General features: G+C 62.6%; 1 protein-coding gene across 1 annotated transcript in view; it reads right to left on the bottom strand.

The window, feature by feature from the left end:
- Positions 1–14,620, bottom strand: part of IL2RG (interleukin 2 receptor subunit gamma) — a 45,960-nt gene extending 31,340 nt beyond the window's left edge. The window contains exons 1-4 of the mRNA XM_075917654.1: positions 14,366–14,620; positions 2,706–2,811; positions 1,814–1,998; positions 112–254 (exon numbers count right to left, since the gene is read on the bottom strand). Of these exons, the coding sequence (XP_075773769.1) occupies positions 112–254; positions 1,814–1,998; positions 2,706–2,811; positions 14,366–14,618 (687 nt within the window). The 5' untranslated portion in view covers positions 14,619–14,620. The remainder of the gene's footprint in view (positions 1–111; positions 255–1,813; positions 1,999–2,705; positions 2,812–14,365) is intronic.
- Positions 14,621–17,816: the final 3,196 nt, after the last annotated feature.

Raw genomic sequence — 17,816 nt, 5'->3', positions numbered from 1 at the left:
CTTTGGGTCGGGAGAAGGCCCAGTGGAAGCGAGGGGAGGCCTGTGGTGCGGGGAAGCAGCAGCCCATGGGGCCCGGGCGCGAGCCCGCGGGGGGCTGCAGGCTGCCCGTACCGTCCAGTCAGTGTCCTTGTTGCTCTTGTATCGGACGGTGTGTTCTAGGCAGGCAGGCTTGTGGTACACGGAGGCCCAGGTCAGCTGCAGCTGGTTGTTGCTCGTGTTGCAGATGCTCAGGTTCGCTGGCGCAGCGGGTTTCACTGCAAGAGACAGGGCCTGGCTCAGGCGGCCTCCCATTGTGTGCAGCAGCAGCAGCTCCGGCCAGTCCCCATGCGGCAGGGGCAGGCGCAGGGGCAGGGCAGGGCAGGGGCAGGGGCGGGGCAGGGGGGTGCCCTGCCAGCCACTCCCCTTTCCCTAGCGCCTCTCCCTGGCAGCTGGCCAGTCCCCACGCCTCTGCCCCCGGCTCCCTGAGCCCGCCGGGGTGGGGTGGCATTTCGTGGGGTGTGCAGTGAGCCCCCTTCCGCTTTGCTGCGAACAGCTGCTGCTCGCCAGTCAGCAAATGCTGCTGGAGCAGGCGTGGCCGGTGGGACCCACCACACCAGCGCCTCCCCATGGAGCGGCTCTGGGGAATGACACAACCTGCCACTCCTCGCTCGCTTCGCCCCGCCGCCCCGGGGAGCGCGTGGCCAGAGCCCCCGGTGCACCACCGCCCCCGGGGAGCACGTGGCCAGAGCCCCCGGTGCACCGCCGCCCCGGGGAGCGCGTGGCCAGAGCCCCCGGTGCACCGCCGCCCCCGGGGAGCGCGTGGCCAGAGCCCCCGGTGCACCGCCGCCCCGGGGAGCGCGTGGCCAGAGCCCCCGGTGCACCGCCGCCCCGGGGAGCGCGTGGCCAGAGCCCCCGGTGCACCGCCGCCCCGGGGAGCGCGTGGCCAGAGCCCCCGGTGCACCGCCGCCCCGGGGAGCACGTGGCCAGAGCCCCCGGTGCACCGCCGCCCCGGGGAGCGCGTGGCCAGAGCCCCCGGTGCACCGCCGCCCCCGGGGAGCGCGTGGCCAGAGCCCCCGGTGCACCGCCGCCCCGGGGAGCGCGTGGCCAGAGCCCCCGGTGCACCGCCGCCCCGGGGAGCGCGTGGCCAGAGCCCCCGGTGCACCGCCGCCCCGGGGAGCGCGTGGCCAGAGCCCCCGGTGCACCGCCACCCCGGGGAGCGCGTGGCCAGAGCCCCCGGTGCACCGCCGCCCCCGGGGAGCGCGTGGCCAGAGCCCCCGGTGCACCGCCGCCCCGGGGAGCGCGTGGCCAGAGCCCCCGGTGCACCGCCGCCCCGGGGAGCGCGTGGCCAGAGCCCCCGGTGCACCGCCGCCCCCGGGGAGCGCGTGGCCAGAGCCCCCGGTGCACCGCCGCCCCCGGGGAGCGCGTGGCCAGAGCCCCCGGTGCACCGCCGCCCCGGGGAGCGCGTGGCCAGAGCCCCCGGTGCACCGCCGCCCCGGGGAGCGCGTGGCCAGAGCCCCCGGTGCACCGCCGCCCCCGGGGAGCGCGTGGCCAGAGCCCCCGGTGCACCGCCGCCCCCGGGGAGCGCGTGGCCAGAGCCCCCGGTGCACCGCCGCCCCCGGGGAGCGCGTGGCCAGAGCCCCCGGTGCACCGCCGCCCCGGGGAGCGCGTGGCCAGAGCCCCCGGTGCACCGCCGCCCCGGGGAGCGCGTGGCCAGAGCCCCCGGTGCACCGCCGCCCCGGGGAGCGCGTGGCCAGAGCCCCCGGTGCACCGCCGCCCCCGGGGAGCGCGTGGCCAGAGCCCCCGGTGCACCGCCGCCCCCGGGCTGATCCCCTACCTAGGTCCTGCAGCTTCATGGCGCTGCTGGGGATGACGAGCTGGGAGCCCTGCTGGCTGGCGTTGACGTGGATGTGGAAGCTGCGGAACTGCAGGATCTCGCTGCGGGCGAACCAGCAGCCGGTGTTGAGGCCCTGCTCCTGGAGGTAGCGCTTGCACTCCACTGCTGACGACTGGTTTCCAGGCCTACGGCAGGAGCTCGACAATCAGCCCCAAGGCCAGGCTCTGGGGGCGCCCTCAGTGCTGTTCCTGGCGTGACTGCTGGGCACTCAAGCCCCCAGCACCCCTCTCAGGGCTCTGCCAGGGGCAGCGATGCTCAGTCCCCCAGACTAGAGCCTGGGCTGGCACGAACTCCCCAGCCATTCCAGGGTGTGCCCCAAGCTCTCCCCACCACAGACAAAGTCCCGAGAGAGATGCCCATTCCCCAATGGGTGCTGCCAGCAGCAGGACCCCCAGACCAGGCAGGGAGGGCACAGCCCCAGCACATGCGCCAGGCTGGCCCGAGGGGCTGGGCTCTGCCTGTGCCCTGGCTCCCTGCCCGAGTCCAGATGGGAGCCTCAGAGGCTGGCTCTTGGGGACCCTGCCTGCAAAGAACCCAAGAATTGCCTGCTGGGATCAGGGGTCTGCAGGGCTCTGCTCTCTGCTCCTCTCGGCCCGCAGCTTGTCCTCGTGCCTGCAGGCCCCATCGCAGACGCTCCCGCCTGAGGTCTAGTGCCACGGGGCTGCCAGACAGAGCCACTCCAGCCCTGCTGGGAGCAGGGAGCTGTCCCGGCTGCCAGGGCCCAAAGTTTGCCCCAGAGGGTCTACCCAGGTCCCTTGGGTGCCCCTGGGAGCCCCTACCCATTGCACTGGCTGCAGGCGGGCTACGGCCAGGCCAGCGAGGAGCTGCCTACCTGGGCAGCGTGTACCAGTAGTAGAGGGAGTAGTTGGCTGTCAGTGTAGCTCTGCTGCCCCACACGCAGGTCAGGTACTCGTCGTTGAAGACCACGCACTCCACGCCTGCGGGGGAAGCACATTCTGTGGCTGGCACCGGCACAGTCGGGACTGACCTCAGCCCTGCCTCCAGGCCCTGCTCTGCCCAGTCGCAGAAGCAGGGGGTGCCAGGGCAGAGCGCAAACGGCGTGCCCACCGGGGAGGGCAGGGGCAGGGCTTCGGGCTGCGCCGTGCGCATATGTGATTGGCGGAGGCTCAGGTCCAGCCTTTCAACCCTCATCTCTCAGCTCCGGCGGTTCACTGCTTTGGCGTGCCATGCCCTGCGCCCACAGCTGGGCTGGACAGTGCCTGCGGCTGTCGACCGTGGCCTGCGCCTCCCCCTTTCAGTCCTAGCAGGAAATCGGGTAGGGCTGTGGGGACCAGAACGCTGGGGCCGTGCTGAGAGGGGAGCCAGGCCCTTGGAGCAGACTGGGGGGGCTCCCCGGGGGGCGTTCTGCCCACAGCCTGGGACTTGAGCTCGCTCGTCCTTTGGCTCCCTGAGCTGTCCCGCCCCCAGGCCCTTCAACAAACTTGTCCGGCTGGACCGAGATCTTCAGCTCAACTCTGTTTCCTATGGGAAGCCAACATAGGGCGGGGAGGACAAGCAGGGGGCAGGGAAACCCGTCCCAGGCTCTGCCCTTGCCAGGCCTCCTCCGTCACGCCCTCCGCTCCGCCCCTCCCCTCGAAGGGTGCAGCCTGAGGGGTCAGCAGGGGGCCTGGAGCCAGCAGAAAGGGCTGGGCCTCCCCTGCACTCAGCAGCAGCAGTGGGAAGCAGAGTGACCTGGCCCCAGCCATGCTGCTCCACTTCCTGCTGCTGGGACATGCAGGGCTGGTTCCACGCTGCCCCCGCGGCTGGGAGAGCGGAGCAGGCTCACCCCGTGTCCTGTGTCTGCTGGCAAGTGTGGGAGTGGGCCTGAGCCTGGTGCCAGACTCCCCTCCCCCTGGGCTGCCCTGGGCCCGGCGGGACGATTGCCCCAGACCGGCCAATGGGGCGGGTGAGGGGCACCTGTGAGCCCGTGTTGCTGAATGTGCTGCCGCATTCATGGTGGGTTCTCTAGCGGCGGCGGGCCGCGTGCCACGGCTGAGTGGTGGAGAGCTTGAGACGGAGGGAGCGGCTGGGGCATGTCTCTGTGTTCAGACACACGGGGGCCCCCCGGCGTGTTGCTGGCTTGTCAGAGAAACGCACAAAACGCGGGTGCAGCTGCCGCTCTCTGCGCCCCGCAGCTCAGCCAACGTGGGCCGAGGTCTGTGCAACGCTGAGGAGTGCTGGGCGGTTGTTGCTCACGCCCAGGTATCCGACGGGCTCCTTCCTATTCCACAGGATTGCTTCTGGGTGACAGCCACAGGCTCGGCCAGCTTATTGGGAAAGGGCTGCTAAGTCACGCGATGGTGCCAATCCACCCCTGAAGAGCATGGCCGAGGGTGCTCAGAGCCCACGTGAGCAAGGGCTGCTGCCCAACAAGGGCTGGGCCAGGCATGGAGCGGTGGCCTGCTCCCGGGACACGCTGTCTTGGGCCAGAAGGAGCCTGGGATCCCTCCACACGAGCAAGGGGACAAAGCAGGCCCTGCGTGTTCCTCCAGTTTTAGCTTCAGGCCGGTCTTCATTCTGGCGAGTGTGGCGGCACGTTGGGGTTTCCCGTCTCCTGCACCCCCTTAGGGCACGGACAGACTCCCCCAGCCAGTAGAACAGAGGGAGTTTATTGCTTCTCCAGGATGCAGCACAGCACAGATGTCATCTGGTTACAGGGCAGGCCTAGGATGCCTCAGCCCCCCTTGAGATGGGGAAGCCTGAGCCCCTAAATCCCAGCCCGTTGCCTAGGCTGCTTCCTCCATGATCCCAGCCAGAAACCTAACTCACTTACGGTATGTCTACACTACCACCCTAGTTCGAACTAGGGTGGTAATGTAGGAACCGGAGTTGCAAATGAAGCCCGGGAGGGGCCTGTGCCTAGCACTCTGCCTTGCCCCAAGGGGGAGTCCAGCAGCGGGGTGGCTGGTCAGGGAGCTGTGCTGGAAATCCCCAGGGCCTCCCTTGGCGCGGCCACACGGCCGTGGCCTGGCCAGCCCAGCCCACGCAGCCTCCATGGGAGCAAGGCTCCGAGTGCTGCCGTTTGCTACCGGACCTTGCTGCCTGCCGGCCATGCGGGCGCTGGGCATGTCAGCAGAGGGGGCTGCGCCCCGCCTGGGACGAGCCACGTCTCCTGTGGCAGTCCCGCGCCCTCCTGGCTTTGCCACCTCCCCCACCTGTGGGCTCACCACTGCCCCTCCTCCCTTTGCAAACCCAGTGCCCAGGCAGCCTCTTCCGTACTGCCAAGCTGTGGCTGAACCAGCTGGGCCCTGGCTCCCTGTGCGAGCCCTGCAGGGGAACGGGGCCTGGAAAGTCCCGCTGTGCCTGCCCTTCCCCCAGACAGGGCTGTGGTGAGCAGCGCTTTGTAAACAGCCACAGGAAGCCTGCATGGGCCTGTCTCCCTGGGACTGTGGTCAGTCAGCAGCTAGAAACCAGGGCAGGAAAGTGGGCCACGCCCTGATCTGGGGCTTCTGCACCTCACCCTGTCGGAGCCCCAGGCGCCCGGAGCAGGGTCCTGCCACTGCATTCAGCCTCACGGCTCAATGCTGCACAGGCTCCTCCAGGGGTACAGGACACAGCCACGTCCCCTACAGCGGGAGAGGGCCCCCGAAATTGGGAGGACCCTAGTTACGGCAGGTCTCTGACTGAGGAAGAGCCAGCAATCTGCAGCAGTTGCAGGCTGGTGTCTCTGGCGTGACTCAACAGGCGAGGCGCAGAGAACCCCACAAATGAAGCTCAAGGGTTAGCCCTTGTCTGCATTGCAGGAGACTCTTGTGTCACTCGCGGGTGGGACTAACCCAGGCCCCTGCCTGGGCACTAGTGTCCAGTGCTGACAGCTGCTGCTTCTTGTGCAGGCAGGAGCTATTAAGTGGCCAGCACGCGGCATTGGGGCCACTGGGTGAGCTGTCGTGTAGAAGCGGCTTTGGAGGAAGGTTAAAAACCAGGCATGTGTAGTCTGAGGACTGAGGGGGACACACCAGGTCTTCGGTTGTGAGAAGGGCTGTGTGTTTGGCCGGCTGAGCGTGGCTCGTTCGCCACAGCAGTAGCCACTATAGTGAACTGGCTGGACGCCACAGCTCTAGTGAATCTCTGAAATAGAATTCCCAGGACTCCTGTGGAACCCCAGCCAGGGAGGCTTTTAAGCCCTGTCAAAGGTGGCCTGTCCCAGCGCGATGACCACACGAGGGCCCTGCCAGTCCCGCATGGCTACGCTGAGGAGAAGGCATGAAAACAGCCCGAAGGCAAAGCGCCTTGGAGCTGCTGCAGTCCCAGCGGTCGGTGAGAGATGGGGGGCACATTGCACAGCACCTGCACTAGGGATGCTAAATACTGACGACTGACTCATCGAATGCATTTGGCATCGACTATTTTCTGAGTCGACAGGACGCCTCCTTCGGCTGTTGCTACAGTTGAAAGGCAAAAGTGCCACATGGAGCTGTCACGTTGTTGGATCTTGAGGGGAGCAGCCAGATCGCTGCTGCACCCCTAGGTGGGGGTGTTGGCCCCAAAAATGGTATAGAAGGGGGCCATGTGAGGTATTGAATAGAAGCTTATTATCTGCTAATCCTATGTACACTGTTCTGGTGTTTGTAGAATGTCTGTGTGTGCAATTATCAGCATGTACTCGTATGGACACTGAAGATTTCCCTGCATGTGGTTAAGCATTGGGCAGGGCCGAGCCTGTGGAACAATGGCTCTCAATGGGCTATGGACACACCCAAAGAATGGGGGCTGTCACCTGAGAGCAGCCAGCAGGAAACACAGAGATTGGCCTCTGTCCAGGTGACCTGCTACATACTAGAAGAGGCCAGGAAGGAGTATAAAGAGGCCATGTGGTCGATGCCATTTTTGTCTTCAGCTCAGCACTTCATCCCAGAGGCAGCACTGCAGGGATCGAAGAGCCTGGAAGACCTGTGAACCCATCCTGATCGTAGGATGTGCAATAAGAACTTTTAAACCAGCAGCTGCAACATCTCTGCTAGAGCCTGCATCGAGGACTGGGAGATTCGGTGCATGTAACGTACTGTACTTTAATAACCTCACTCTCAGGCTTTTCTTTCTTGTAATAATAAACCTTTAGTTGTTAGATGCTAAAGGATTGGCCCAGCGTGATTTGTGGGTAAGGTCCAAAGGATAAATTGGCCAGAGATCTGTGGCTGGTTTCCTGGAACCGGACAGAACTTGTTCGGGGTAGGTGGGATTGGGTGCTAGCACCCCCCCACCTGTGTATGAGGCCCGGGGCCATCTGGGGCACGGATATTGCTGGGGTGTCGGAGGGGTTTTGCTCATGAGGCTTCAGGCAGGCAGCTGAAGCGCTCTGTGGGACTGGTTTGTGGCCTGTTTGGAGAGGTCACCAGTCTGGGGGCTGTAAGGAGCCCCGGATTTGAGCAATTCGTCCTGAGCGGACGCCCTCAGCTGTGCCCAGACACGGCCCGGTCCGTCACAGTGGCGTAGTCGGCAGGATCCACAGATCTTGGTCAATTGAGCTTTGGGATCAGGACCCCACGCTGTCTAAATTTGATTTTTAGTACTGAGAGTTTGGTTGGGTAAAGGGCAGCCGAAATGAGTCAGTGCCAGTATGAGAGCCGAAGTAGAGAGGCTCTGAAGGATTTGTGCTCGGGGAGAGGCATTGCCTTTAGGAAAAGGGCCTCTAAACTAGATCTGGTAGTGTTGTTATTAACCAGAGATGTGGATGAAAAGGAGCAGAAGCAAGCCAAGGAAGCTGCTGAAAGAAGGCGGAAGGCAGATGAAGAAATTGCTAAGAGAAAGCAGGAGATGGATCGGGAACTTGAGATGAGAAAAGCAGAACATGCAGAGAGAAGGGCAGAGCATGCAAAGAAGATGGCCCTAGCCAAGGAGGAACATGCTAAACTTGACCTCCAGCTTAAGAGACTAAGAGAACGAGAGAGACTGTATTCTCCTGAAGGTTCAATGTATAACTCTGTGGGTATGCGGTGTGCTTATGATATGGCAGACGTATTTTGCCCACCTGATGTGATGACCCAACCCCAAAGCATGTGTGAATGCAAACCTTTTGTGTTACCTGTAGCTAGCAGGGAGGTTTGGGAAGGGGGTGCATGTGGGTATGGAAAGTTTCCTGGAGCTGGTCAGTCTCCCTGTAACCAAGGGGAAAGTGTCTCTATATGTGAGCCTGTGGCAGATAGCTGTGTGTCTGTGCAGGGGGGCAGTGAGCCTGTGGGTGAGGGCCCGTCTGACGCCTCAGAGGTGAGGCTGGAATCAGACCCAGGGCAGGAAGAGCCCAGAAGTCAGGGAAATGTTTCTCTGGGGCAGCCTGGAGTGGCTGGCCAGAGTGAAGTTTTAGTTGAGGAGTTGGTGGCTGGTGAGGTTTGTGGAATTGAACCTGCACAAGCTGAAATTGAGTTGTGTGAAGCACAGTGTGTGCAAGCTGGCAATTTGGCTGGTGGAAGTAGCAGTGGGGCAGTAAAGGAAGCTGTCCCAGTGGCTAGCTGTATGCCTGAGATTAGCCAGGGGTGTGGGGACAAGGGAGAAGCTGTCTCTGGTTGTCTGTCCGTGTGTGGGGAAGAGTTTCTTCCTATGTCTGAGGAAGGTGCCCCACAGCCTGTGAAGGCTGAGAGCAGTGCTGTTGTCCCAGAGTTGGGTCTGGATATGGCTAAGGCCCAGGAAGGGGGTGGCCCAAGGTTTGTGTCTGCTGGGGAGAGGGATGAGGTGACTCAGGTAGAGTCAGTCAGTGTTTTACCAGAACCCCAGAGATCAGACAGTGGTGACCCTGATATTGTGCCTGATGCTGCTGTGTTGCTGGCAGAGGGGGGAGCGACTCTGTGGGAGCAGGGAGACCCCTTAGCCCGGGCACAAGGAGAGAATGAGGGTGTGTTAACTCTGGTGCCTAATGATGGTGTGGACGTTTACAGCCATCTAGAGAGCTGCACAGGGAGTGAAGATGCCTCTGACCCTGTCTCTTGTGAGTCTGTCTATGTGCCTGAAAGGGGATTGTCTGTGAATCCACCTGAGGGGCCAGAGATAACTCAGGGAGTAAGGGAATTGCGGGAGGAGTTGGTTGTGGCTCAGCAGGGCAAGGCTACTGCAGAACCAGAGAAGGGTGAACTGCTGCTTAAGGAAGCTCAGAGAGAGGAGAGTCCTGGCAGTGCTTGTAGCAAGCAGTTTGCAGTAACTGAGAGAGGTGACAGGGCCTGGCTTGGAGAAGGCATTCAGGAGAAAGCTCTGCCTGTAAAAGGCAGCAGCTTGTTGTGTGAGGCACTTGTTGCAGTGCCTGAGGGACAGAATTTGTCCATTAACAGTGACTCCACTGACTTGGATATAGCCAAATCCAGTGTGGATGGTTGTGAAGTCTCGGAGGGACTGAGGGTTGTTCCAGATGAGGCAGGAACAGCCAGAGAACTGGAGCAGGCTGCTAACCCAGTGACTGTGGGTGACCAGCTTGCTGGGAAGTCATTGCGTGTGGGACAGGATTGTTCCCAGGTGAAGGAGGAGAGTGGGAACTTAGTGTCTCAGATTCAGGAGAAGGGCTGGGTAGGTAAGTATGCAGAGCAGAACAGCTGTGAGGTCACTCTCCCTAGGATGCAGGAGATGGCAATTAAGCTCCCATCTCTGGACACTGTGGACACTCATAATCAATCAGGGAAGTTGATATCTGGTTCCATGTGGAAACAGAGGTTGGGGGTGGACAGAGGAGAGACTTGCAGCTCACTCCTGTTACCCCACTGAGTGGGGGAAGGGGGAGAATTCCAGGGCCATTGTGAGCCAGGGAGTCACGCCCAGCCAGCCCTTTGTCTTGGTCAGGCCAGAGGTTTCAGGCCTGGAGCCCACAGGACAAGGGGGAGGGGCAGGACTTGCTTTGGCAAAGAAGATTTGCAGGTTGAACCTGAAGGGCCAAAACTGCAATGGTGTGGGGCCAGAGAAGGGGCCTGACGGAGAATTTCAATATACACCTGGTATAGGATTGTTCTTGTTACTGATGTTAATTCTTGTAACCAATGTATTATTGTTGCAGAGAATTGTAACGGTATACAGTGTGCATGAGCTTATGAAAATACCATGTAATCTGTCTGGAGATGTACCAAACGACAGACGGTATGTAAGGGGACATTGTGATGTTGCTATTTCGTGGTTAACACTTGTAACTGGTCTTGGAACTTCTTACAGGACAAAAAGGGTTCCCGCCAGAAGGTCCTGTGTGAGAAGGGAAACTGAGGCACGCCGCCATTTTGTTTGGGGAGGCCTGTGATGCCCTCAGTGATGTTACTGGCATCACTTCCTGCATCAGTTTTGTGTTGGGGGTGTCACGTGCCTGGATCTTGAGGGGAGCAGCCAGATCGCTGCTGCACCCCTAGGTGGGGGTGTTGGCCCCAAAAATGGTATAGAAGGGGGCCATGTGAGGTATTGAATAGAAGCTTATTATCTGCTAATCCTATGTACGCTGTTCTGGTGTTAGTAGAATGTCTGTGTGTGCAATTATTAGCATGTACTCGTATGGACACTGAAGATTTCCCTGCATGTGGTTAAGCATTGGGCAGGGCCGAGCCTGTGGAACAATGGCTCTCAATGGGCTATGGACACACCCAAAGAATGGGTGCTGTCACCTGAGAGGAGCCAGCAGGGAACATAGAGATTGGCCTCTGTCCAGGTGACCTGCTACATACTAGAAGAGGCCAGGAAGGAGGTATAAAGAGGCCATGTGGTCGATGCCATTTTTGTCTTCAGCTCAGCACTTCATCCCAGAGGCAGCACTGCAGGGATCGAAGAGCCCGGAAGACCTGTGAACCCATCCTGATCGTAGGATGTGCAATAAGAACTTTTAAACCAGCAGCTGCAACATCTCTGCTAGAGCCTGCATCGAGAACTGGGAGATTCGGTGCATGTAACGTACTGTACTTTAATAACCTTACTCTCAGGCTTTTCTTTCTTGTGTTAATAAACCTTTAGTTGTTAGATGCGTGATTTGTGGGTAAGGTCTAAAGGATAAATTAGCCAGAGATCTGTGGCTGGTTTCCTGGAACCGGACAGAACTTGTTCGGGGTAGGTGGGATTGGGTGCTAGGACCCCCCACCTGTGTATGAGGCCCGGGGCCATCTGGGGCATGGATATTGCTGGGGTGTCGGAGGGGTTTTGCTCGGGAGGCTTCAGGCAGGCAGCTGAAGCGCTCTGTGGGACTGGTTTGTGGCCTGTTTGGAGAGGTCACCAGTCTGGGGGCTGTAAGGAGCCCCGGATTTGAGCAATTCGCCCTGAGCAGGCGCCCTCAGCTGTGCCCAGACACGGCCCGGTCCGTCACAGGAGCCTAGGGTCGGCCGGGGGCTCCGGGCTCCCCACGGCGTGTCAAAGCGGCAGCGCTGTGTGGAGCCTCAGGGCTGGCCCCCGGCTCGCCGTGGCACGACCACTTTGAAGTAGCCCTCCTCGCCCACAGCTGCCTCTTTCTGACTAGCCCTGCGCATCGCTGACCTGCACTCACCCGGCCAGAACACGGATTCCGGCCTGAGGCGGCTGAGATCTCAGAGGTGCCAGGCAAAGGATCTCTCGCCCTTCTCGGCAGTTGGGGATGTTTCCCAGTCTGCAGCCATTTCCACAGATGCTGGCAGCCTGTCTTGCTCCTCCTCTGTGGCGCTGCTGGGAAGCCTGCGGTGGGTTCTCCAGGCGTGCTCAGGGAATGATGGAACAGGAGCGACGGGTGACACCGGCAGAGTCCCGAGCACTCCATGCTAGTGATGAACAGCAGGGCTGGGAGAGAGCCTGGGCCCTGGGTGCCCGTCCAGGGAGGAGCCCCCTTTCTCCGGAGGTTCTCGCACTAGGGACACGAGGGCTGCCAGCCTCCTTGCTGACGTCAGAGCAGACGAACCCAGAGACGGGAGCTGATACACATCTGAACTGAGAGAGGCCCACGCTTCGGTGCAGATACTCACATCCTGCTGCTAAATGCCATGCAGAGGGAGGAACACGAGCAGCACTGGTAATGCATTGCCGGCAGGCAGCACTGCAGGAAAATGCTGCGTCCTTCGTTCCAGGTACACGTCACACGCCAGTGACTCCTTCCCTCGCCCGTGGCCCACAGCTGACTTCCAGGTCCCTCTCCGAAGACCGTGGATTTGAGCAGCCTCTGCCTCCTGCCCCCACTGTTGGAACAGGGCTGGCCCTAGGCGGTGCAGGGCCCAGGGCAACTCCGCCCACCACCACTCTACCTCCTGAGCAACGCGAGCCAGGGGCCCTGGTGCGGGCGGGAGCAGGGGTCCATGGGGTGTAACGCCGTGTCAGGGTTTGTCTTTAAACAGTGGCGAGGGGCAGGTCAAATAGTGCTCGTGAGCCATGGGCAGAGCATCAGGCCAAACACCTGTCGCCACCCCGTCTCCCCACTGGCATCCAGCATCGGCGCCTGCTTCGCCAGCGTGGTCCCCTGCAGGGGACACCCTCGCTCAGGGCAGACCAGGACCATTCTCTGCACGAAGGACAGTCCATCCCCCGGCACTCCAGGGACTGGAACCAAGCCCCAGCCAAAGCAACAACTGACAACTTGAGGGGTGTTGGGGAAATTCAGGGAGGGGGGTTCCTCACCCTAAGGGTGTCTGGGGAAATCCCAGGGAAGCAGCAATACTTCCCCAATTCCTGCAGCTAGTAGCAGTGGTGCTGCCAGGCTGCTGGGAGAACGCAAAAGAGAACAGATGTCACCTACAGCCCTATGGCCAGCCATTGGCCCGCAGCTGCCAACCTGACCGTACCACGTACCGCTCTGCACCCAGAAGTCATCCCCCAGCTGTCGCCCCGACAGGTCCCACGTACTGTCCTGAGACTATCCGCCACCCCGACAGGTCCCACGTACTGCCCTGCGGCCAGCCGCCACCCCGACAGGTCCCACGTACTGCCCTGCGGCCAGCCGCCACCCCGACAGGTCCCACGTACTGTCCTGAGACCAACCGTCACCCCGACAGGTCCCATGTACTGTCCTGAGACGATCCGCCACCCCGACAGGTCCCACGTACTGTCCTGAGACCAACCGTCACCCCGACAGGTCCCACGTATTGTCCTGAGACGATCCGCCACCCCGACAGGTCCCACGTACTGCCCTGTGGCCAGCCGCCACCCCGACAGGTCCCACGTACTGTCCTTTGACCAGCCACCATCCCGACAGGTCCCACGTACTGCCCTGCGGCCAGCCGCCACCCCGACAGGTCCCACGTACTGTCCTGAGACCAACCGTCACCCCGACAGGTCCCATGTGCTGTCCTGAGACTATCCGCCACCCCGACAGGTCCCACATACTGTCCTGAGACCAGCCGCCACCCCGACAGGTCCCACGTACTGCCCTGAGGCCAGCCGCCACCCCGACAGGTCCCACGTACTGTCCTGAGACCAACCGTCACCCCGACAGGTCCCACGTATTGTCCTGAGACGATCCGCCACCCCGACAGGTCCCACGTACTGCCCTGTGGCCAGCCGCCACTCCGACAGGTCCCACGTACTGTCCTGAGACCAACCGTGACCCCGACAGGTCCCACGTATTGTCCTGAGACTATCCACCACCCCGACAGGTCCCACATACTGTCCTGAGACCAGCCGCCACCCCGACAGGTCCCACATACTGCCCTGCGGCCAGCCGCCACCCCGACAGGTCCCACATACTGTCCTGAGACCAGCTGCCACCCCGACAGGTCCCACGTACTGTCCTGCAGCCAGTCGCCACCCCAACAGGTCCCATTTACTGTCCTGTGGCCAACCGTCACCCTGACATGTACTGCCCGGCAGCCAGCTGCCACCCCCAACAGGTACCACGTATTGTCCCGTGACCAGCCATCACCTTGACAGGTGCCACGTAATGCCCCGTGGCCAACCACAACCCCGACACGTACTGCCCTGTGGCCAGCCCTCACCCCCATGGATACCACGGAGCATCCCTCCATGGATACCACCTCATGCCCCTGCAGACACATATCCTGACAGACACCATGCACTGCCCAATGGCTAGATGTCATCCCTCGAGCAACATCTTCACCCTTCATTGCTATTTCACTTGTGCCAAGGTATTTTCCAGCGCATCAGCACAACAAGGTACCCGGCAGCAGCATCCTCGGGCAACGGAGGAGTTACGGCTCAAGCCTCTTCCCTGCCCCTGCCCCCAGCCCTGGGACTAAGCGGGAGAAGTGAATTCAGCCTCCATGGATGATTCAGGCCTAACCCTTGAAACGAAGAACAAATGGGTCAGTTTGTGCCAACAGTGGGGCCCTGTGCCACAGAGAAAGCACCATCAGGAAGTGATCTGTTTTACAAATGCTTCCCAAAGGCCCCTCTGTGGTGTCCATGGGGGTGCTGGGTCAAGTCCTTCTAAGCTGGGATGGCTCTGAGCCCACAGGGCAAAGGCCTCCAGCCAATGCCGAACCTCCAGAGCCAGCATGGCCCCCCCTCGCCCCTCTCAGCATCATGCTGAGGTGCGCCTGCCTTGCCTGCTCCCCAACCCACAAAGCTGACCTGCAGGACACGGGGAATGAGGGATCGAGGGCTGCCAGGAGGCTGGGAGAGAAGCGTGAGCATTACCTTGTGGGCCCTGGGCGGCTGTGGCTCGCTGGCTGTGCCTGGACAGCAGCAGGAGCAGAGTCAGGAACATCCCAGCTTCCGTGGTGGCGGAGGGGAGAGTAAGAGAGGAATCCATGGGCCTGGGCTGCCACCTGTTCTCAGGGCCCCAGGGCCAGGCGGGCGGCGGAGCTGGCTGTGTCACAGCTCCTTGTGGCTTGAGCACTCGCTGTGAAAGGAGGATACCACGCAGCTTGCTCTCAGCTTCCGCACACATTGCTGCTTCCTGTGCTAGCCCTCAACCCCAGTTCTTGCAGGCGGGCCAATGCTAGGTCGCAGCAACCCTGGGGGCTAGGCACAGCATGTGCTTCCTTCTACAGCCAAGGGAAACTCCCTGTGAGCTGCAGCCCAGCCTGCGAACATCGCCTGGGCTGGGCTAGCTGTGACGGCGCGTTGGGGGTTCCCCGTCTCCTGCACCCCGAAATGGCACAAACAGACTGCACCAGCCAGTGCAATTGAGGGTGGTTTATTGCTCCTCCAGCACAGCGCAGCACAGATGTAATCTGGTCACAGAGCTGGGCTAGGATGCCTCAGGCCCCCTTGAGATGGGGAGACTGGGCCCCTAAACTCCAGCCCCTTCCCCTAGGCTCTCCTCCATGCCCTCCGACAGCCAGCCACCAACTCACTAACTTCCAGCCCTGCCCCCCAGCCAGGGCAGCATCCACCTTCCTTTGTTCCTCTCCATGGGGGGTGTCTGGCCACTGGTTCAACAAGTTTGGCATCACCTCTGCCTAGTGAGGTTTTCCCTGCTGGGTCTTGCTCCAGACAGCAGGGGTCACCACAGCCCAGCAAGTACCCCCACTACGTCACACTAGCCAGGCCCCAGCACGGCAGGGCGTTCACACCGGGGGGCGGCCTGGGCAGCTTGGGGCACCCCAAACTGCTGCCCCTCTGACAGCAGGACTGGAAAGGCACCAGCTGCAGCATCCCCTCTCAGCAAGGGGGTGCTGGCATCACAGCCCTGACTATGGGGTCACAGTGGGCTGGGCCTGCGGGGCTCAGGCGTGATGGGGACCCTGGGGCTGGAGTTTGGGATGGAGCTCAAGGAGCCTTGGGGCCAGAGCCTGGGATGAAGGGGAGCTTGGCATGGAGACTGGGGTGTCCTGGTGCTGGAGCTCGAGGTGCCCCACGGCTGGAGCTGAGGCTGGAGCCCGGCGTGGAAAAGAAAAGAGGAGACTGAGGGGGATATGCTAGAGGTCTATAAAATCATGAGTGGTGTGGAGAGGGTGAATAAAGAAAAGTTATTTATTAGTTCCCATAATAGAAGAACTAGAGGACACCAAATGAAATTAATGGGGAGCAGGTTTAAAACTAAGAAAAGAAAGTTCTTCTTCACACAGCGTGTAGTCAACCTGTGGAACTCCTTGCCAGAGGAGGCTGTGAAGGCTAGGACTAGAACAGAGTTTAAAGAGAAGCTGGATAATTTCCTGGAGGTTACGTCCATAAAAGGCTATTCGCCAGGGGATACAATGGTGTCCCTGGCCTGTTTGTCAGAGGCTGGAGAGGGACGGCAGGAGACAAATCGCTTGATCATTGTCTTCGGTCCACCCCCTCTGGGATGGGCAGGCAGGATACTGGGCTAGAGGGACCTTTGGTCTGACCCAGCACGGCCGTTCTCATGTTCTGATGTGGAGCCTGGGGTGCCAGACCGAGCCTGCTCCAGGGTGCGCACGACGGGAATCCTCAGCGCTCGCGTTGCTGGGCGGGCAGGGGGCCAAGGCCTGGGGTGGCTGCCCAGGTGCTGGAGCCCCGGCAGGATGGGCCATCCGGGGGACGCTGGGAGCACCACACGGACTTTGGGCCGGAGCTGCCATCAGGGCCCCTGCCCCCCAACTGCCCTTTGCCCCCTGCCCCCCCAACTGCCCCCTGCCCCCCAACTGCCCTTTCCCCCTGCCCCCCCAACTGCCCCCTGCCCCCCAACTGCCCTTTGCCTCCTGCCCCCCCAACTGCCCCCTGCCCCCCAACTGCCCTTTCCCCCTGCCCCCCAACTGCCCCCTGCCCCCCAACTGCCCCTGCCCCCTGCCCCCCCAACTGCCCCCTGCCCCCCAACTGCCCTTTGCCGCTGCCCCCCCAACTGCCCCCTGCCCCCCAACTGCCCTTTGCCCCCTGCCCCCCCAACTGCCCCCTGCCCCCCAACTGCCCTTTGCCTCCTGCCCCCCCAACTGCCCCCTGCCCCCCAACTGCCCTTTCCCCCTGCCCCCCCAACTGCCCCCTGCCCCCCAACTGCCCTTTGCCCCTGCCCCCCCAACTGCCCCCTGCCCCCCAACTGCCCTTTGCCCCCTGCCCCCCCAACTGCCCCCTGCCCCCCAACTGCCCTTTCCCCCTGCCCCCCCCAACTGCCCCCTGCCCCCCAACTGCCCTTTGCCCCCTGCCCCCCCAACTGCCCCCTGCCCCCCAACTGCCCTTTGCCCCCTGCCCCCCCAACTGCCCCCTGCCCCCCAACTGCCCTTTGCCCCCTGCCCCCCCAACTGCCCCCTGTCCCCCAACTGCCCTTTGCCCCTGCCCCAACTGCCCCCTGCCCCCCAACTGCCCCCTGCCCCCCAACTGCCCTTTGCCCCTGCCCCCCCAACTGCCCCCTACCCCCCAACTGCACTTTGCCCCTGCCCCCCCAACTGCCCCCTGCCCCCCAACTGCCCTTTGCCCCTGCCCCCCCAACTGCTCCCTGCCCCCCAACTGCCCTTTCCCCCTGCCCCCCCAACTGCCCCCTGCCCCCCAACTGCCCTTTGCCCCTGCCCCCCAACTGCCCCCTGCCCCCCAACTGCCCTTTGCCCCTGCCCCCCCAACTGCCCCCTACCCCCCAACTGCCCTTTGCCCCCTGCCCCCCCAACTGCCCCCTGCCCCCCAACTGCCCTTTGCCCCCTGCCCAGAGGCTGCCTGGGGGGGTCTCCCGGGGGCAGTGGTAGAGGCGGGGGGGCGCTTCCCCCTCAGGCCTGGCTCAGGGCTGGGAACTGGCGCTGGGCCCCTCGGCCTTTTCCGTGCGCGCGGGGCGGGCTCGGGGATCCCCGGCAGCGCTCGGCAATTTCCGTGAGATCCGCGAGGGGCGGGGGGGCGGGCTCGGGGATCCCCGGCAGCGCTCGGCAATTTCCGTGAGATCCGCGAGGGGCGGGGGGGGGGGCGGGCTCGGGGATCCCCGGCAGCGCTCGGCAATTTCCGTGAGAGCCGGGAGGGGCGGGGGGGCGGGCTCGGGGATCCCCGGCAGCGCTCGGCAATTTCCGTGAGAGCCGGGAGAGGCGGGGGGCGGGCTCGGGTATCCCCGGCTGCGCTCGGCAATTTCCGTGAGATCCGGGAGGGGCGGGGGGGCGGGCTCGGGGATCCCCGGCAGCGCTCGGCAATTTCCGTGAGAGCCGGGGCGGGAGGGGCGGGCTCGGGGATCCCCGGCAGCGCTCGGCAATTTCCGTGAGAGCCGGGAGGGGCG

Source organism: Pelodiscus sinensis, unplaced genomic scaffold (genome assembly GCF_049634645.1).
Source record: "Pelodiscus sinensis isolate JC-2024 unplaced genomic scaffold, ASM4963464v1 ctg71, whole genome shotgun sequence".
Lineage (NCBI taxonomy): Eukaryota > Metazoa > Chordata > Testudines > Trionychidae > Pelodiscus > Pelodiscus sinensis.
The sequence above is the reverse complement of the archived record's forward strand: the minus strand, read 5'-3'. Positions and strand labels throughout refer to the sequence as shown.